A 17,826-nucleotide genomic window follows, 5' to 3' on the forward strand; every position below is an offset into this window, starting at 1 on the left:
TACCACTCCTCCCTTGTGTAACTACCCCGTTTACATGAGAATTGCCAAAGACTGTTCATCATCCAGTGTAGTAAATGTAATTGTGCAAGAAGTTAAAGTAATTTAAAACATTCTCAGAGCGCAGAGTGACAAGGCAGCTATCATTACCTAAACATTATTATTTCTTGCCTGTGTCTAGTAGTTACCTAACCGCAACTGCAGTCAGCCTCAGCTGAGTTTCCTGTCAAGGGAAAAAGTTGACCATCTTCATCTAGGCCATTGCTTGTACAAAGATCTACTCATGGCCTCCACATAGCATCTTTTCCTCTTGTCTGCTTCCTAATTTTGGTGTGTTGCTGACTTCGGAATATCGCTTTAACGTAGAGATTGTTTTGTGTATCCAGATTCATAATTTAGGCTTGATCTGCAAAAGTCCACTTTCTTTAAGATTTAGTTTTCATATTCTTTATGCTGATTTAAAATTATGCAAGGATAATAATCCAGAATAGAGGTCTGGGCGTATTTCCTTGCCCTGGACGGTAACGAGTGAAATGCACATATTTTTTTAAGAAATTAAGTTGTCCAAAAATGCATTACTTAATGTATATATACCTTGAGTTTCCGATGGTGCTCCCATAGGGACAAATGGAAAATATGTAAATTTACTGACTTCCCAAACTGTTGTCTGCACTTGGAATTATTAAGCCATTGCTTTCCATAACGAAGTGGGTCCCCTCCCTTTCTCCCTGTAGCTCCAAGGATCTGATACCAGGAAATCACTACCACATGAGTCTACGTTTAGTAGTAGGATAGGACATAAATTCCTTTCATGTCATCATTATTTGATATTCTGTTCACTCATACTATATTTACAACCATGAGGTTTCCTTTTATAAGTAAGCAGCAAAGTGTTGGTAAACATTTCACAACTAGTTCTACAGGGGAAAAGAAAACACAAAAAACGTAGTGTTTGGTGATTTCCATGGTGGTCTAAATATTACCACCAAGGCTGACCTACCGAAATGATATCACTAGAAGCAGAGTTGGAAAGACATATGCGTAATTGGTACTTAGGAGTTGGTCTGAGCTGGCTCCAGTCCGCCACTGAATTTTAGTGACTAGATAATAAGTATTTATTTAAATGCTTTTGGAGAATCTTGTAACAAGCTTTATCATTGATTTTTGTTGATCAGCTGTTCTAGTCTCTGGGTTTACAGCAGAGCCTATCTCTCAAGTATCATGTCAGGTAAACATATACAGCCTTAGATTTCAAAAGGAAAAAGAAAACTAAAATAACAACAAATTCACCACCATTACAAATAAGCTTAGCTAGAGTACTTCATATAAATTCCATCTCTATTAGGGACATTCTTCCAGCTATCTCAAGATTTCTTTTAAATACCATTGAATCAAGTTCAATATTATCATCTTCCACACATAAAACAGCAATTGAATATATGCAAGAATTTCAAATCTTTATTTAAATCTGAACCTTTTTTCCCTAATCTATTACTGGCAAAAGCAAAATTAAAATATATATATATATATATATATATATATAATATATATTTAAAAGGAGAGAAAGCAAGGTGAATGATGTGATGTTCCTTTTCTAAAATACATTCAAACTTATACTTATGCAGCAATCAGCAGTTTTGATATCATAATCTAAAAGTACTATTTTATCTTCTTGCAGACAACATGGGGATTATTAAAAAGCTCATCAGCTTGCTGATGTAACACCTATATAATTCCTGCACCACACTCTGATTTTATGAAATTGGGTAAGTGTACTATGCTTTACTTTTTTAATTTGAAAAACTTACACATGTGACTAAAAGTCGTGAACAGTATCATTTACCATTATAAAATTGATTTTTCATATGTATATTAATACAGCAAGAAGCATATCTAGTCATGAAACAATGTCTATAAAACTTTATTTAAATGAAAGGACTGTTTGCAGATAATCATATTGATTAAATTATTTATTTTGATGGAGCTGAAGGCCACTTTCACATACTTCATTTCTAAAGATGGGCTGCAATTTTACAGAATCCTACAGAGTTTCTCCTCATGTAATCAAAAGATTGATATTCTTGTTCCAGTGTTCGTTTTTCAGAAAGAAGCACTTTTAGAAACACAGTTTCCTATACAGTGTCCACTATCTGTAGATTTATTAGGAACCCAACAATAAACCCTTTTCTAAAAGGAGAAAAGAAAGAAAAAAATTCATTCTTATGTGAATATGTTCACATTAAACTAGTATTAATCTAGAAAATAATGTTAGGTAGAAATATTATTTTAGTCATAAAATTCTTCTTTCTCAAACATGTGATCACTTAATTTCTCTCCTCACTTTGGCACATCTAAACAGGTATAGAAAGTATACATTGCTTGGTTAATTCTTGAACATATTTGCATCAGAATTTACTGGTGGGTTTTGAAATTTATAACATTACATTGTTTAAGATATATTCAAAAAATTTGTCCTTTACTCAATATTTTTACAGCAAAAGAGGGTGGGGGGAAAACAAATTCTTCAAAGTCTTTGGAGCATATAGAATTTGTGACCTTGAAAAATCAATCTTGCATCAAAGAAAATCTCAATTCTCTCTGAAGTCTTCCTTCTATAGTACAAATACTTTCTTTCAATGTTTTGTAAATTTTAATGGCTCAGGCAAACAACTTGTATGTCCTTGTAGCTGTGTTCCTCTCTGAGACGTGAACAGCAACAGGCCTCAATTGCTGTACTATTTTTTTTTTTTTCCCAATTTCCATGCTTCATTTCCTCCATGTAGCTCAGACTGGAGAAAAATCAGCATGTTCTGATGAGCTTAATATTCTGAGGCAGGAAGATGGACCTGAACTGAGTGGAGATTGGAGGTCCAAAATAAATATAACACCATGTGTCAAATAAAAAAGAAAAGTCTCCTGTACAAATCAGAAGAGATAATAAAAAAATCAACGAATAGACAGCAACTTTTTTTCATACCTACACAAGCATCTCAAAACGACTGCCAACTTTAAGAATGGTTTACCTTTTGCTTATTTGGAACATTTCAGAATTTATTTGCTAAACAATGGTTTATGTTGCCTTAAACCAAATTTTATTGGCTTGTTTGGAGGATGGGGGAGGATTTTCTAAGAATATTTATATTGCTAAATAAAATGTATTTGCTCACTGACAGCAATAAAATTCTGCTGGATGCTCTAATCTAGCAAGCTGAAAGCATCACTGTAAATTAAATTTGTCCCAAGTTTTGATATGCAAGAAGTTCCAGGACTCTTCAATCCTGGCATATCATGTTTTATTCCCCTCCCTGCCACTACCGTGAAGGTATGTACAGGACACCCTGGGGACACTGACAACACAGGCCACTACTTACTCACAGAGGTTAGGTGCCTTTGCAGGTATCTGAGAGTTGCTATCTATTCACAAACCACTGAGCATTTTTTTTTTTTTTATCAAAAAGCCTTCAAATGCTCAGAGTCTGTGGTCAGTGCAGTCCCTTGGATAAGTCTAATGAGGATATGCTTCACCAAGGCAGAAACCTAAACGGTTAAAAATGGAGAGAGATTTACAACCATTTCCTCTAGCAAGTGGAGTTCTTGTTTTCTGTATGCAGTGGTGTTTTGTTTTGTTTTTTGCTTTTACTTTTTCTTCAGTACGTTTCAAACTAACGTTCCAGGGCTATGAGTACAGACTCTCCGGGCCGGCTCCGTACATGTCTGCGAGTCGTTTAAAACGCGGTCCCCAGTCACTAAGGTAGTCGTAATTCTGATCAGAGTTCGAGCTGATGGAATCCAGCGAGCTGAGCGACTCAGCCACCGAGCCATTTCCTTCGAAGGCGTATGTCTGCAAGGAATCGTAAGGCGGGGCGCAGGGGTCAACGTCGGCTTCCTTCAGCCTTTCCCAAATAAATTCCCGGAAAATGACATTATCTGGGATGCTCTTAAAAGTCGGTCGACTCAAGAACTGAATTTCTGGAGTCACATCTCTCCGGGTCTTGGTGTCTCTGAGGACGTTGAGGTTTCTGAGCGCGGCCATGTCAAAGGCTTCTGTGTCTTCCTCTCCCCCACCCTCGTCATCATATCTAACGATGTTTTCTCTGATATCTCTCTCTTCGTCGAAAATAAGGGGCTCTTTTTTCCTTCTTCTCATAGTGATGATCAGGAGAATCAACACTGCAACAAGGAGACAGCAAAGGGAAAGTTTCAGTAAACTCACGGCCGCTCCCTCACCCTGGTGAGATTAGGCCTCTGATGCTGATTTCAGAGTTTTCTGCCCTTTAAAGGGAAATGAATGGGCCGCCTACTTCCATGGGAATACACAGCAGTAAATGTGCTAAAATTGCTAAAACGCCTTTAAAATAGAACACTTTTTATACATCAAGGAACCCTTTTCCACACCTGTTCAGAATTGATGTGTCTCTCTTGAACGTAACCCCCAAAGCATTTGATAGAGCAAAGGGAAGGGCCAGGGTAGGATAAATAATTTCAAAGCCATGAAACACCAAGGGATTTTTTTTTTTGGAACTCCTTAGTTGCTGGAAAGGCAAAGTGACATTCATAAATGTTTGGGGTCTAATTTAACAACGGCAATTTCAGAAGGAAATGGATTATAGCATTTGGCTGGGTTCTTTGAAGAAATGCCTAGTACTTGTCTATGAAACTCAGCTGTTAAATAAAATCCAGCATGTCAGACCATATACAAACATTAAAAGCTTCTTTATTATAGAGTCCCGCTTTCAGTATGAAACACTGAACTTGGTTTTTATGTATTATACCTAGAGAGAGAGAGTACAGGTTGTGAGATTTTAGCAGTAGCCAAAGTTTGATTGAAGAAATCAATCATCCCTTTAACATTAGGAATTTTTCTTCCTTTATCAAAACTAATAAATGATAAAGCACATGTTTGCACTGGAAAGCAGAGGAGAACAACTACACTGGCTACTCTTTAAACAAACTGAATATACTTTTGTGCCTTTTAATAAGTACAGTTGTCACTCTGTATCTGCAGGTTCCACATCCAAAGATTAAAGCAACCCCGGGCTGAAACTATTTTTTTTTTTTTAATTCCACGAAGTTTCAAAAAGCAAAACTTGGATTTGCTTCACATAGGCTACTATTTTATGTAACATTTACATTGAATTCATAACTATTTATATAGCATTTACATTGTACTGGGTATTATAAGTAACCTAGAGATGATTTAAAGCATAGGGGAGGATACTATGCCACTTTATATAAAGGACTTGAGCATCCTTGGAGTTTGGTATATCGGAGGTCCTGGAACAAATTCCCTACAGATAGAGCTGGGTGACTATACACTAATAAGGTGAGTACTCTTCTCTGACTATGAGTGACTGAATGCTTGCCGAATTGGGAACACATTAGATTTCATGGCCTGTTGAATCAAGTTAAAATGAAGTAGAAAGTATTCTTGAATTTTGGAATTCAAAAATATATAAATTAGTGAATTATCTTTAATGATCTGTCTACAAGTAAGTTATCTTTTTAATAATTTTTAATCACAATATTTTTTTCCTGCAAGGTCTAGGAGGCCCAGAATATACACTAAGTGGATTATTGTTTGGGGTACGTTACTCTCAGCATAGTTTTAAAAAGGACTTTGAAATATTTATATTTAAAATACCTTTTAAGGTATTTCTTTGGCATTAAGAATCATTTGAGAATAAAAATATAAAACTAAGAAAGACATCAAGGTAGTTCAGAGTAATTAAATGCAACGACTAGGGGTGAAGCATATTTCAGCCTTCAACTCAATCTGCTTTAAAAAAACCAAAACTCTAAGGATTTATTTAATTTTAAACAAAATGATTTTATTGTCAATGAAAAGTATATGCTTTCTTAAGTATGTGTCTATTTGTTCTCTATCATCAACAGGAATATGACTGACAAAGATATTTTTATTGGAGATCTATGGAAATAGTGGGAACTCAATTGTTTACTGGGGCACTTTTTTATTTCCTTTCCTATTTGACCCTGGCCTATTGCTCCCCCATAAGCTTTATCCACAGCCTACAATTTAGAAACTGAGATACATTTCTGAACTTTCTGGCCACCTTCTCATGTTGCTATGGCACATAAGTGCTTAATTCTCTTCTTTCTTGATATTATTTACTACATTTAAATGTTATCAACTGGCTTCATCAGAGTAGGAAACATGTAGTTCAAAAGCCAGTGCTTTTGAAATGAATCAAATACCATTCATTTCCTGTCTGTTCCCCTAAATATTCTGCCATGCGTCTGTCCTCCCTACTAAGTGGATTCCCAACCCTGTCCCTTTTGGTCTTCTGAAAATTAGCATTTCTACCACCCCTAAAGCCTTTTAGTTTTCAAGCTCCATGCTAGAATGTTACAACAAAGACATGTTTACAAAAGATTCATATGTTTCTGTTGTAACATTCTGGTATGAAGCTTGAAAACTAATATTTAGCTTTGCTGTCAAGAAGGCCTTGGATAAAAGTCCAGTCTTTCCAAATATTAGCTGTGTGATCTTGGGCAAGTAACTTGAACTGCACGTAGCCATATGTGACAATTATAGCCAAGTTCAGGGCTCACAGGGTGGATTAAAGAGAGAAAAGAGATTGGGGAGTAATGTCGGTAGAGGTAAACAGAATGCCAGGCACTTGCCAGTATGCAACAGAGACGTTTTCATTGTTATCCTCTGACCTACCAAGAATGTTAACTCAAAATTCTGTGAACACAGCAAGTGAAGACACTGTGTTTCTCCTTTGACCAAGGAAAAACAATGAACGAAGTTAGGTAACAAAGTAGAAGGCGTATGAAGTATGCATCAGGGCTTGTGCACTAAAGATTAAACTGGAGAGAGAGAGAGGGCAGTAAGGTGAAAAATGGTCTGTACACAGGACGTATCATGTGACCCTCACAGCCGTTCTCTGGGGTAGGTAATTTCCAATTCGATGGTTGTCTCAGACATGCGAAACAATCTGTCTGTGGTCAGTATATTGATAGTAACTCGGGGTGAGGTGTACTCCTGTCTGTCTTCAAAGCCTTTGCACTTTCTATCACACTGTGAGCTTAGACCTTCCACAGAAGGTAACAGATACAAGCCAAGAACTCAGGTGACAATTGCTAGCTTGGAGAAAGACACATCAGGAAATCTGAATAAAAGAATTTTAGATTTATATACTTTAGTTACTGAAACTTTTTACATAGTCTCCCAAAAATAAGTGATTGCAACAGAAAGGTGGACCAAGAAAGACTTCTCGTTAAGAAATCAAACCGAGTAAGACATGGAGTGGAGAGGTATCGGGAAGAATTGTGATGGGTGGGCATGGGGAGGTAGGTGAAGATGAGAAATCTGTTACACATATTGGAGAGCAAAACTGAGGGGGAGCAAATGTCCAATTGAGTACAAAAAACGGATGGAAGAAGTGAATGGGCACAAGAGTAATGAGGGTATGAAGAAGAGAAGAATTATGTAAGAAGTAGATGCCCTTTTCATTTAAGTCAGTGTCTAAGAATACAAAACATTTCCAAATTCTCAATTTTCTTTCCTTCCTATAATTACAATGGATCTTGTCATAGATATCTATATCTCACAATTATTACATTCTATTGTAAGTGTATTTTCATGCCACCAATAATACACTTGCCTTTTGACCCTCAATTATAGTGTTTAGTAAAAGTGAAATGTGAGAACCCAGGGGTGCATCAGCCCATGGGTCCAATGCCCATTAAGGATATTAATATCTTATGGAGTTTGTCTTATTTCCCAATCTTGCCTGAAGCTGAGAAAAAAATGTGAAGTGTTTTAGAAGGTTAGACAGTTTAACATTTCAATGACTTGGGAGAATATTAATTTCTAACTGCTTGAGCATGCTATAAAAAATAAATTTTGACCTTTACGTAGAACAAGTATTAACTGTTTTTCAGAGGTTATGGAGATCATCGCTGTATTAAAAGGAATATTTTCTGCCTAAGTAAGCACAAGATTATATATTTTAAGAGGTTTTATCATACGTCTTTTTCTATCATATGGACTACTGAGTGGAGACAGAAGGAAAGGTTTAGGTCTAGTTGAAGTCTAGACGTACTTGGATCGTGCTGGTTTGTGAATTTATATATCTATTTCACAATGATGTGCTAACCATTTTATGCATTTGGTATAGTGATACAATGGTGCACATAGCAGTAGACGTGACACATTTCCTCATGGAACTTATAATTAAATGGGGTGGACAAATATTTATCACACAAGACAACTGTATGTAAAAGTAGAACAGTGATAATTATTCCTAAAGAGGGAAGTATGATCTTCTAAGGCTATGTATTTATTAGGGGAAACAGGTTAGAGGAGGCCTTAAGGCAGAGTAACCGAAGGCTGAGGGTGGAGATGTGATATGGAAGAATATTCTCGGCACAACCAACCAGTGAGCAAAGGTGTGAGGCCAACGTGTGGGTGGAGAGCAAAGAAAGAAACGGGAGGGAAGCCAGGAGACACAGGCACCTGCCAGCCCACGAGCCAACTAGCGTTAAGGAGGGCACAATATGATCACAATATGATCAGGTGTATTTTTTGAAAAAAATCATTCTGATTGGACTAAGGAAGTAGGGAAGAGTAGATGTGAGAAAAGAAGTTAGAATGCATAATGTTGACCTGATTTCTGAGTTTAGAATTCAGTTTCCTAATATTCGATGCAACACTCTCCAAGCATCTCAGTATGTAGGAAACAGTGCTGGGCGCTGACAAAATATAACAGAGGCTCCCTGCATCCAAGTAGCTCACTGTGTAGGCTATACGTACACAGATAAATAGAGTGCAAGTCGTCATGCAATTCGCTGTAAGAAGGTACAGACACGCATGGGTGCAAAGAAGCACGCAGACCAGGAGAGCACCAGTCTCCCAAACCCGAGAGAAACAGAACAGAAGATGGAGAAAAATTTAGACGTTGATACTATAAGTTAGTGAACTCCTTTATTCTAACCTTCACTGTGGTGTGTGTCAGATACATATCCAGACAGTTAACCTGGAACATGCTTTTTACTGAATCACCTTGGCAGTATTTTAGTCGTATTTTCCTAACCCACTTTCCCAGCGGTTAACAGTAGAATTATTTACCCAGAACTTAATAGAATTCTGCAGATGTAATCTGATCACCACAAAATGGTACCAACTTCTAAGTGAGGCTGCTTACATTAAAGAACAACTTCGTCCATTCATGTATTAACATATTTCAAATATTGAGTCTGGGGTTCATTTTAAACCACTCAGTCATGTATACTACCATCAGGCCAGTTTTCCCCATCCTTAAAAATCTGTAAAAGGTTTTTGTTTTAATTTGCAAGACTATATGTAAACCTGTTAAACATCAGTTTCTTAAGATTAACCCATTGTTTATAGACTTCTTCCAAAAGGTTAGTGCCTGAATTTCATTTAATTCAACAATATTTTTACTGAGCACAGACTTTCAAAAACTGTAAGCCCCATAAGGGCAGTGATCTCATTCTGCACAGATATATCTAGACCACAAAAAAACAGTACCTGATACTAAGATTTCAATAAATATTTGTTAAATTGACAAAGTATGGGCAAGCTACTATGGAGATATGCAGATAGCTCTTGCCATTAAGTTCAATATTTTATATAAGAAAAAAATCAATTATATAATGCAATTATATAGCATTATAATATACGCTAAGAAAATATGTATAAGAAGGTACAGCCAGGATGCTCAGAGAACACAGACAAGATGACACTAAGGTAAGACTTGAAGGATGAGCCAGCCTTCACCAAGAAACACTATGTGCTCTGTGGTCTTCATAAACATTCAGAATTTCTTATTAGTCATAAAAGACTTGTCTAAATCTTCACTATTCAACATGGTAGCCATGAGCCACAAGCGGTGAACAAGCATTTGAAATGTGGCTATTGCTATTTAAAATGTGAATTGAGATGTGCTCTAAGTGTAAAATGTCCATGTGATGTTGAAGACTTAATTTGTTAAGTAAAATATATTAATAATTTTATTGATACATGTTAAAATTATGATAGTTTATACTGCATTAAATTAAATATATTATTAGCATTTATTTCACTTTTTAAGAAGTTTTTGCTAATGAGGTTCCTTGAAAATTTTTAATGACATATGTGTTTCACACTTGTGAATCAGGATGTATTTCTTTTGGACAGTTGATCTAAACAAAAGATTTGGAAATACTAGAAAAATCTTAACTGCATATGGTCTTAAGGTATACTACTCTTATAGTAGGAGATTTTATTACCAAATGACATATTGAATGGTGAAAATTATTATACTACAATTATTATGTATTTATTAGGTGTAACTGAAAAATGACCTAAATGAAAAATTGCTAGCACAATCAGAATTACAAGTTCAGTAATTATTTATAATTATCCACATCAATGGGCAAGTAAACTTAGCTTTTAAATAACTTCTACTTCCCCCTGCCTGTTTCCTCCTCTCCAAAATGGAAATAATAGTACTTACTTCAAAGAAAATGTCTCATAGTAACTTTACAAAGATTAAGTGAGTTTATATTTGTATAGTACTTAAATAGTGCTGCACATAGTAAGCACTATGTGATTTTGTTAAAAATTTTGTTTTTCTAAATTTCTATAATAAATTCTTACACAGTTCAGTTCCTATCTTTGTGGTCTTGCTAAAATTTGAGTCATATAAGTGGTGCACAGAAAGAAACATACATTTTACCATTCACACACATGTGACTTTGATAACCCTCAGTTAATTTAGTTAATGTGTTTGGTATCTACTCTCTTCCATTTATTGGGTGGTATAATAATGAATAATAGAGATACCAGGCCTATTCATGAGGGGCTTAAAATATATAACAAAGGTAGTAAAATAAGCAGTAGAGTGTGATAAGTACTATTCACTGATTCCCAAAAATATTTTTCCTCCTGGGTGCCCTATGCTAGGCCTTGAAAATATAATGGTTTTAAAAAGATATTAAGGTCATTACCCTCAAGGTGCTTTTATATTTGAGCAAGGTAAACATTTACTAATTGTGATATGTGCTACAAAGGAAACACACAGGTTTTCGTGATAAAGATTCATGGGCATGAGGAGCACCTAATTTAATCGGTGGGTGAGGACATTCCCTCTTTGAAGGTAATACTGAGCTGGGGCATAAAGAATAGTATGAGACCAACGGGGTGAAGGGAAACAGAAGGTTTCAGGAACATGGTGGCATGTTTGAATCTCATGGAAAAACAGGCCATGTGGCGCTTCCTACTGGGGGAGTGAAGGATCAGATAGCCTGAGGCCATCAGGAGGTGAGTAGGTGTCAGAATGTGCCTTGCTTTGTGGACTCTGAGGAACATTTGGATTTCAGGTAAGTACACGTGACGCTTCTGAAATGTTTCGAGCAAAGAAATTATGTTTTCAAAAGTGATATGACAGGAAAAATACAGGGGTACTAGTGCATTCGCGCTGTGATCACAGATGGATGTCGCTGCAGATGACATCTAAGCAAAAGATTTAAAGGATGAGAGACGTCAACTTATCATTTTGTCTGGATTTATGTGCTGTGTAATCAGATATATCAGATCCCCAGTAACAGAGGGCCAAACGTTGAATGTGCACTTATGAACCCACTCTATTCTTTGTAGTCACAAAGAATAAAGATTTGTAATTAACAAAATTCAAGTGTATGATTGAGATAAATTAGATATCAAATATAGCATTTTTAACTGAAATTTAAACTGAATTTTAAAGTATCCTTATTCTCAACTGCAATAATTTTTCTCTCTTTAGACTCTAAAAATCATATATTCTTATCTTTTTTTCTTGAGCCCATGTATAACTCCAGGGCTATTAATCTGAAAATATAATCTAAATGCTTTTAACCTGTGCCATATCAATTTTCCAGACAAAATTAGAGAAATAGGCTGGATCTCAAAAGGCCTAAAACTGTAGAATGTTATGAAATGGGAAAATTCAGGTCCAATGTAAATACTTATGGATAAATGACAAAATCTAATGTTCTTTTCTACTACTGAGTACATCTAAACATTCATGGATTCATTCAGTATGCATGTATCATATGCCTTCTCTATTTCACATCAGCATTTTATGAGATGCTATGTATACAATGATGAAATAATGCTTGGTCATTGCCTCTAAAAGCAGGAGTCCACCAGAGGAGATAGATGACAGAGAGGCAAACCAATCAGCCATGAAAGATGCTCTAAGACTGTTTTATACAAGGTGTTATGCAGCCCATAGGAACAGTACCCAACTTGGACTCAGAAGCAAAGGAAGTAAGTCTTGACTACAAAAAAGGAGTTACTATTTGTGGATTCTGGGGAGAGGTATTCCAGGAAGAAGAAGCAAGGCATATAAGAAGAGGTAAAACAAAGCAGGATGAGTCTGAGAAAGTGCAACTCTGCAATTTGACTAAAGTACACTGTGAGTGGAGAGAGAAAAGGCTGAACTGGGAGGGAGCAGTTAGGTCATAGACAGAAGGTGATTCTAGTCTGTAGACAATGGCAAGACACAGAAATCTTATTTTAGGCTGGGCACGTCGCAATCACATTTGCTTTTAAAAAGCTTACTCTCTCTGTGGTCCTGGATTGGAGCTGACAGAGACTGGGGAAATTACCATAATTCAGGAGCGGAAAGATGGACCATGGACAAAATCAGGTGCAACATCAAGGGAGAGAAAGACACAGATTCAAGAACCAAAGTAAAATTAACAGCACTTAGGGACTGATTGGCTATGGAGGATGGAACACACAGAAGAGGGAAGGCTGACTGATTACACTCAAAAAACACTTAAGTAGGCACTAAATCAAGATAAGAGATAGGAATGTAGGACGATTGTTCAGTGTATGTTAATTTCAGATTTCTCATGTCAGCAGTCCACCAGAACAATGACTCTACCTATCTAGATCTGCTGTTTAAGATCCAAACCAGAGATTTGCAAAATATCTGCATATGTGAGATACTGTTTTTCATGTCTCAAGACAGGAAGAAGTTTAATCACAACTGAAATTGATCCTTCCTTTTCCCAGAACAAGTATCACAAAATTCCTCTCCATTAAATATGTGAGTTAGTTTAAATTTCATTTAAGGCTCATGTGAGACAGAAAAACTGACCTAAGTACAATGAATATTTTATGCCCAAAGGCAATTGGTATATTTTGGTTGTAATGAAGCATAATCTCATATTTAACATACTCCCAACCTTGAGAGAACATGTTTAGAATTGTGTGAGTGGAGGACATTTTAAATTAGACACTCAGAGTTCACCAAAGACGTCCTAAAGCCACTATGTGAAACAAAGATGGAGTTGCCATAGCCACAGATCTACAGGTGCTTCCAGAGACACACAGGTCTTTCAGATTAGAAAATACATAGGGAAAAATACGTTATAGAGGACATCCAGAAGGCAGTCTGGGCTGTGTTTGGGTCCTGGGTCTGACACCTTATAACATTGTACATGTCTCTGCTAATATACAGTTCTCTCATACAAAAAGTAGGAATAGCAATAACAATACTTAATAATACCTGCTTAGGAAATATGACATGAGAATTAAATTAGACAACACTTGTAAAGCACTTAGTATGAACTTGTTCAGTGTAATTCATTGTTTAGTATGCTTGCACTTGTTTGTTTGAAAAGAAACACATCTGCTATTACCACTAGGACTGCTATGTCAAATATGTTCTTTCATTACAGATTATGAGGGGGATTTATCTTTTACATATTGCCCTCATATTTTTCTCTGCAATTTAATATTTTTTGCTTAAGTAACACTATCACTTACAAAACCAGGAAAATAGTTTCCTGTTGAACCAAATCATGAATGGTCTCCACAGTTAAGAGCAGAGCAAATACCGTTTAGGTCTTGGTAGATCAGGGAAGAAAAGCGAAAAGATGCATGACAGCTAAACATCCAGCTAGCTACCCTGGACACACTGGAACTGGAAAAGCTTGAATTCCATGTAGTAGACAGTGGTTTCCACAAATGCCTTCTCAAACCTGGAGGTGGGCCAGTCTAATTAATCCCCACTGTGTCTGAAGAGCTAGAGGGGATGTTATAGGACTTCAGTTACTTGGACCTAAAGGTTGAAATAGGGAAAGAACAAAACTTAATATATAGTCAATTCAGTGGCAGTTTTAGTGAACAGGAAAAAGCTCCTCTGTACAGACTAACAGAAAGAAACTAGCTGTAATATTCTCTGAATAGATGTGCAATATTTAATATTGACACCATACATTAAAACAACTGAAATACTTTCCAGTTATTTCTGGAAAAACCACTGAAGTAATTATTTAAGGTCAGTCATTCATAGATTTTGGGTTTTATTTTTTAAGTGCTTTCAGCCTCATAGGAAAAAAACTGGGTATATCAACAATTACAAATTTTACTATGACAGGACTTCCCTGGTGGTCCAGTGGTTATGACTCGATGCTTCCAATGCAGGAGACATGGGTTCGATCCCTGGTCAGGGAACTAAGATCCCCTATGGTGTGAGGCGTGGCTAAAAAAATAAATTTAAAAAATGAAAAAAAAATTAATTATGATAAAAATGCATAATGAAATTTGTGTTGGAGTAAAATAGTTATTCAAGCCTTAGAATACTAAACTATCTTGCCATATATTGATGACATTTTTCTACATGAAAAATAATTGAGGCATCTGCTTGATAATTTTATCATGAACTTTGAATATGAAAATAACATCTCCCGTTCAAGTGTAAATAAAAGAAACCTCATGTTCTGATTTTTGGATCATCTCTGAGAGAACTCAGGTGCAAATAAATTAGGATGACGGCAAGAGTGAGAAGGAGAGAGAAATCAGAAAAGAATTCACCCATAAAGTTAGAAGAATACAAATACAGGTGAAAGAAGAATACAAATACAGGTGACAAATCCAATTTCATTTCAAATCTTGAGAAGAAAAAGAACTACATGTGAACAGCTTTTAAAAAAATACTTTCAAGGTGTATTTCTTTTAATCCAAAAGCAGTGATTGAGAAAAGGAGACCTAGAATCTGATGACTTAACGGCCACTAAAGTGTACCTCTTTTCCTCCTCTGCAAAGGGCTGGAAATGATTTCTGTGATGCCTCCCAGTAATATTCTGAAACCTTCAGTACACCCCCTTCTATGTTACAAGTAGCTTTAATTTGTCACATCAGTGGAACACAAACTTGGCATGTAGTGAAGCATACTTTTTTTAGGCGTCTAAAGTGCAGATGTGTCCCCAGTTTCACTCTTAAATGGAACTTGATCCTCAAATTCTTCTCCCCTCTTCACCTTGCTTTTTTCTAACAATATTTGTTTGGAACCCTGAAAAGGAATGAGTTACAAACACTGATACCTAGTGTCTAGAAATGAGGTGGTGTAAAAAATGAGTCATTTGTGCATCAGAAATCAGGTTCATGCCAGGCTGTGCATCCCATCTGCACCCCTGAGTACTGGCACCTGTTGTAAAAACCCAGAGCCTATAACAGAAGAGACAGAACCAAAAGAGTAAAAGGTCCTGGTTATCTGCTCTAAAAAGTTAAGAAATCAGGTGCAAAGAGACTCTTTCTGAACTGAAATGCTAACATTTGAACATACAGATTACTAGGCAGAATCCTTACTGGGAAAAGGAAACTGTAGACAGAAGCACCTGGTTCCAAACTGTATTTCAGTACAATAGGCTCTGTTTTGACTTGTTCTTGTAGACTTGCAGAAACTTTTAAAAAATGAATAAACTATGGAACATAAACATTTGATTTTTAGAAATGCAAGAGGCATCCCTCAACTAGCGTCTCTATAAGGAAAATGCTCAAATTTAACAAAAAGAGTAGTCATACTTAAAATCCCCCAAACCTATGACTTTACCCTGAAATATATGTATGGTACACACACACTCATATATATCATATGCAAGAATGAAGTCTAATACAACTATTTCACTTTCAGTAACAGCCTCGTAATTATTTTAAATGAATTAGAATCACCAAGAAATATAAATTGCAAGGAATGCCTAAGTCACAGATGGAAAGTATTTTCTAAAATGAAGTAGGCTTCATTAGAGAGACACCCTTTAAAAAAATCAAAGAAGTTAACTGCTGTGTATGATTAAATTCTAGGTAATACAATTTTATCCTACTCCTTTGAAGTAAGGTATAATCTAAACTGTCTGTGATAAGCTAGTCAAGTTATACAAACCTGCAGCCTGCAAAAAGGAGACCACAAACACATAAAACATTAAAACAACATTAAACACACCAACATTCACATTATAGAGATCCCAGAAGTAGAAGAGAAAGGGCCTGAGAAAATATTTGAAGAGATTATAGCTGAAAACTTCCCTAATATGAGAAAGGAAACACTCAAGTTCAGGAAGCACAGAAAGTCCCATATGGGATAAACCCAAGGAGTAACATGCCAAGACACACATTAATCAAACTGACAAAAATTAAATACAAAGAAAAAATATTAAAAGCAGCAAGGGAAAAGCAACATACAAAGGAATCCCTATAAGGTTATCAGCTGATTTCTCAGCAGAAACTCTGCAGGCCAGAAGGGAGTGGCATGATATATTTAAAGTCATGAAAGGGAAAAACCTACAATGAAGAATACTATACCCAGCAAGGCTCTCATTCCCCAGCAAGGCTCTCATTCAGATGCAACAGAGAAATCAAAATTTTTACAGACTAGCAAAAGCTAAGAGAATTCAGCACCACCAAACCAGCTTTACAACAAACACTAGAGGAACTTCTCTAGGCAGGAAAGAAAAAAAAAATGTGGCCACAACTAGAAACAAGAAAATCACAAATGGGAAAGCTCATCACTAAAGGCAAACGTACAGTAAAAGTAGGAAATCATCTACACACAAATATGATATCAAAACCAGCAACCATGAGAAGAGGAGAGTGCAAATACAGGAAATGGGAAATGCATTTGAAATTAAGAGACCAGAAACTTGAAACCTCCTCTCTCTATATATTTATACACACAAACACACATACATATATATATATATATATATATATATATATATATATATATATAGCTATATATATATATATATATATATATATATATATATATATATATAGCTATATCAAAACCTCATAAGAACTGCAAACCAAAAAACGATACACACACAAAAAAAGGAATCCAAACACAACACTAAAGATAGTCATCAAATCACAAAAGAAAAAGAAAAAAGGCCTAAAAAACAATTAACACATGGCAATAAGAACATACATATCAATAATTACCTTAAATGTAAATGGATTACATATTCCAACCAAAAGACAGACTGGTTGAATGGATAGAAAAATAACATCTGTATGTATGCTGTCTACAAGAGACCCACTTCACATCTAGGAACACATACATACTGAAAATGAGGGTATGGAAAAAGGCATTTCATGCAAATGGAAATCAAAAGAAAGCTGGTATAGCAATACTCAGACAAAATAGACTTTAAAGACTGTTACAAGAGACAAGGAAGGACACTACATAACGATCAAGGGATCAATCCTAGATGAAGATATAACAATTGTAAATATATATGCACCCAACATAGGAGCACCTCAATATACAAGGCAAATTCTGACAGCCATAAAAGGGGAAACCGACAGTAACACAATAATGGTGGGGGACTTTAATACCCCACTTACACCAATGGACAGATCGTTCAGACAGAAAATCAGTAAGGAAACACAGGCCTTAAATGACACATTAGACCAGATGGACCTAATTAATATTTATAGGACATTCCATCAAAAAGCAGCAGAATACACTTTCTTCTCAAGATGGACCACATCTTGGGCCACAAATCAAGCCTCAGTAAATTTAAGAA

At 35.9% G+C, this 17,826-nt stretch overlaps 1 protein-coding gene across 2 annotated transcripts in view; it reads right to left on the bottom strand.

The window, feature by feature from the left end:
* Nucleotides 1–1,902: 1,902 nt before the first annotated feature.
* The window catches only part of CDH7 (cadherin 7), a 130,344-nt gene continuing 114,420 nt past the window's right edge, over nt 1,903–17,826 (bottom strand). Inside the window, exon 12 of one of the 2 annotated variants that reach the window (XM_082355190.1) lies at nt 1,903–4,167. In XM_082355190.1, the coding sequence (XP_082211316.1) occupies nt 3,674–4,167 (494 nt within the window). In that variant the 3' untranslated portion in view covers nt 1,903–3,673. The other variant, XM_082355191.1, reaches the window with a different exon arrangement.

The sequence above is a fragment of the Balaenoptera borealis genome (genome assembly GCF_965194805.1).
Source record: "Balaenoptera borealis genome assembly, chromosome: 14".
In the NCBI taxonomy this organism is placed as follows: Eukaryota; Metazoa; Chordata; class Mammalia; order Artiodactyla; family Balaenopteridae; genus Balaenoptera; species Balaenoptera borealis.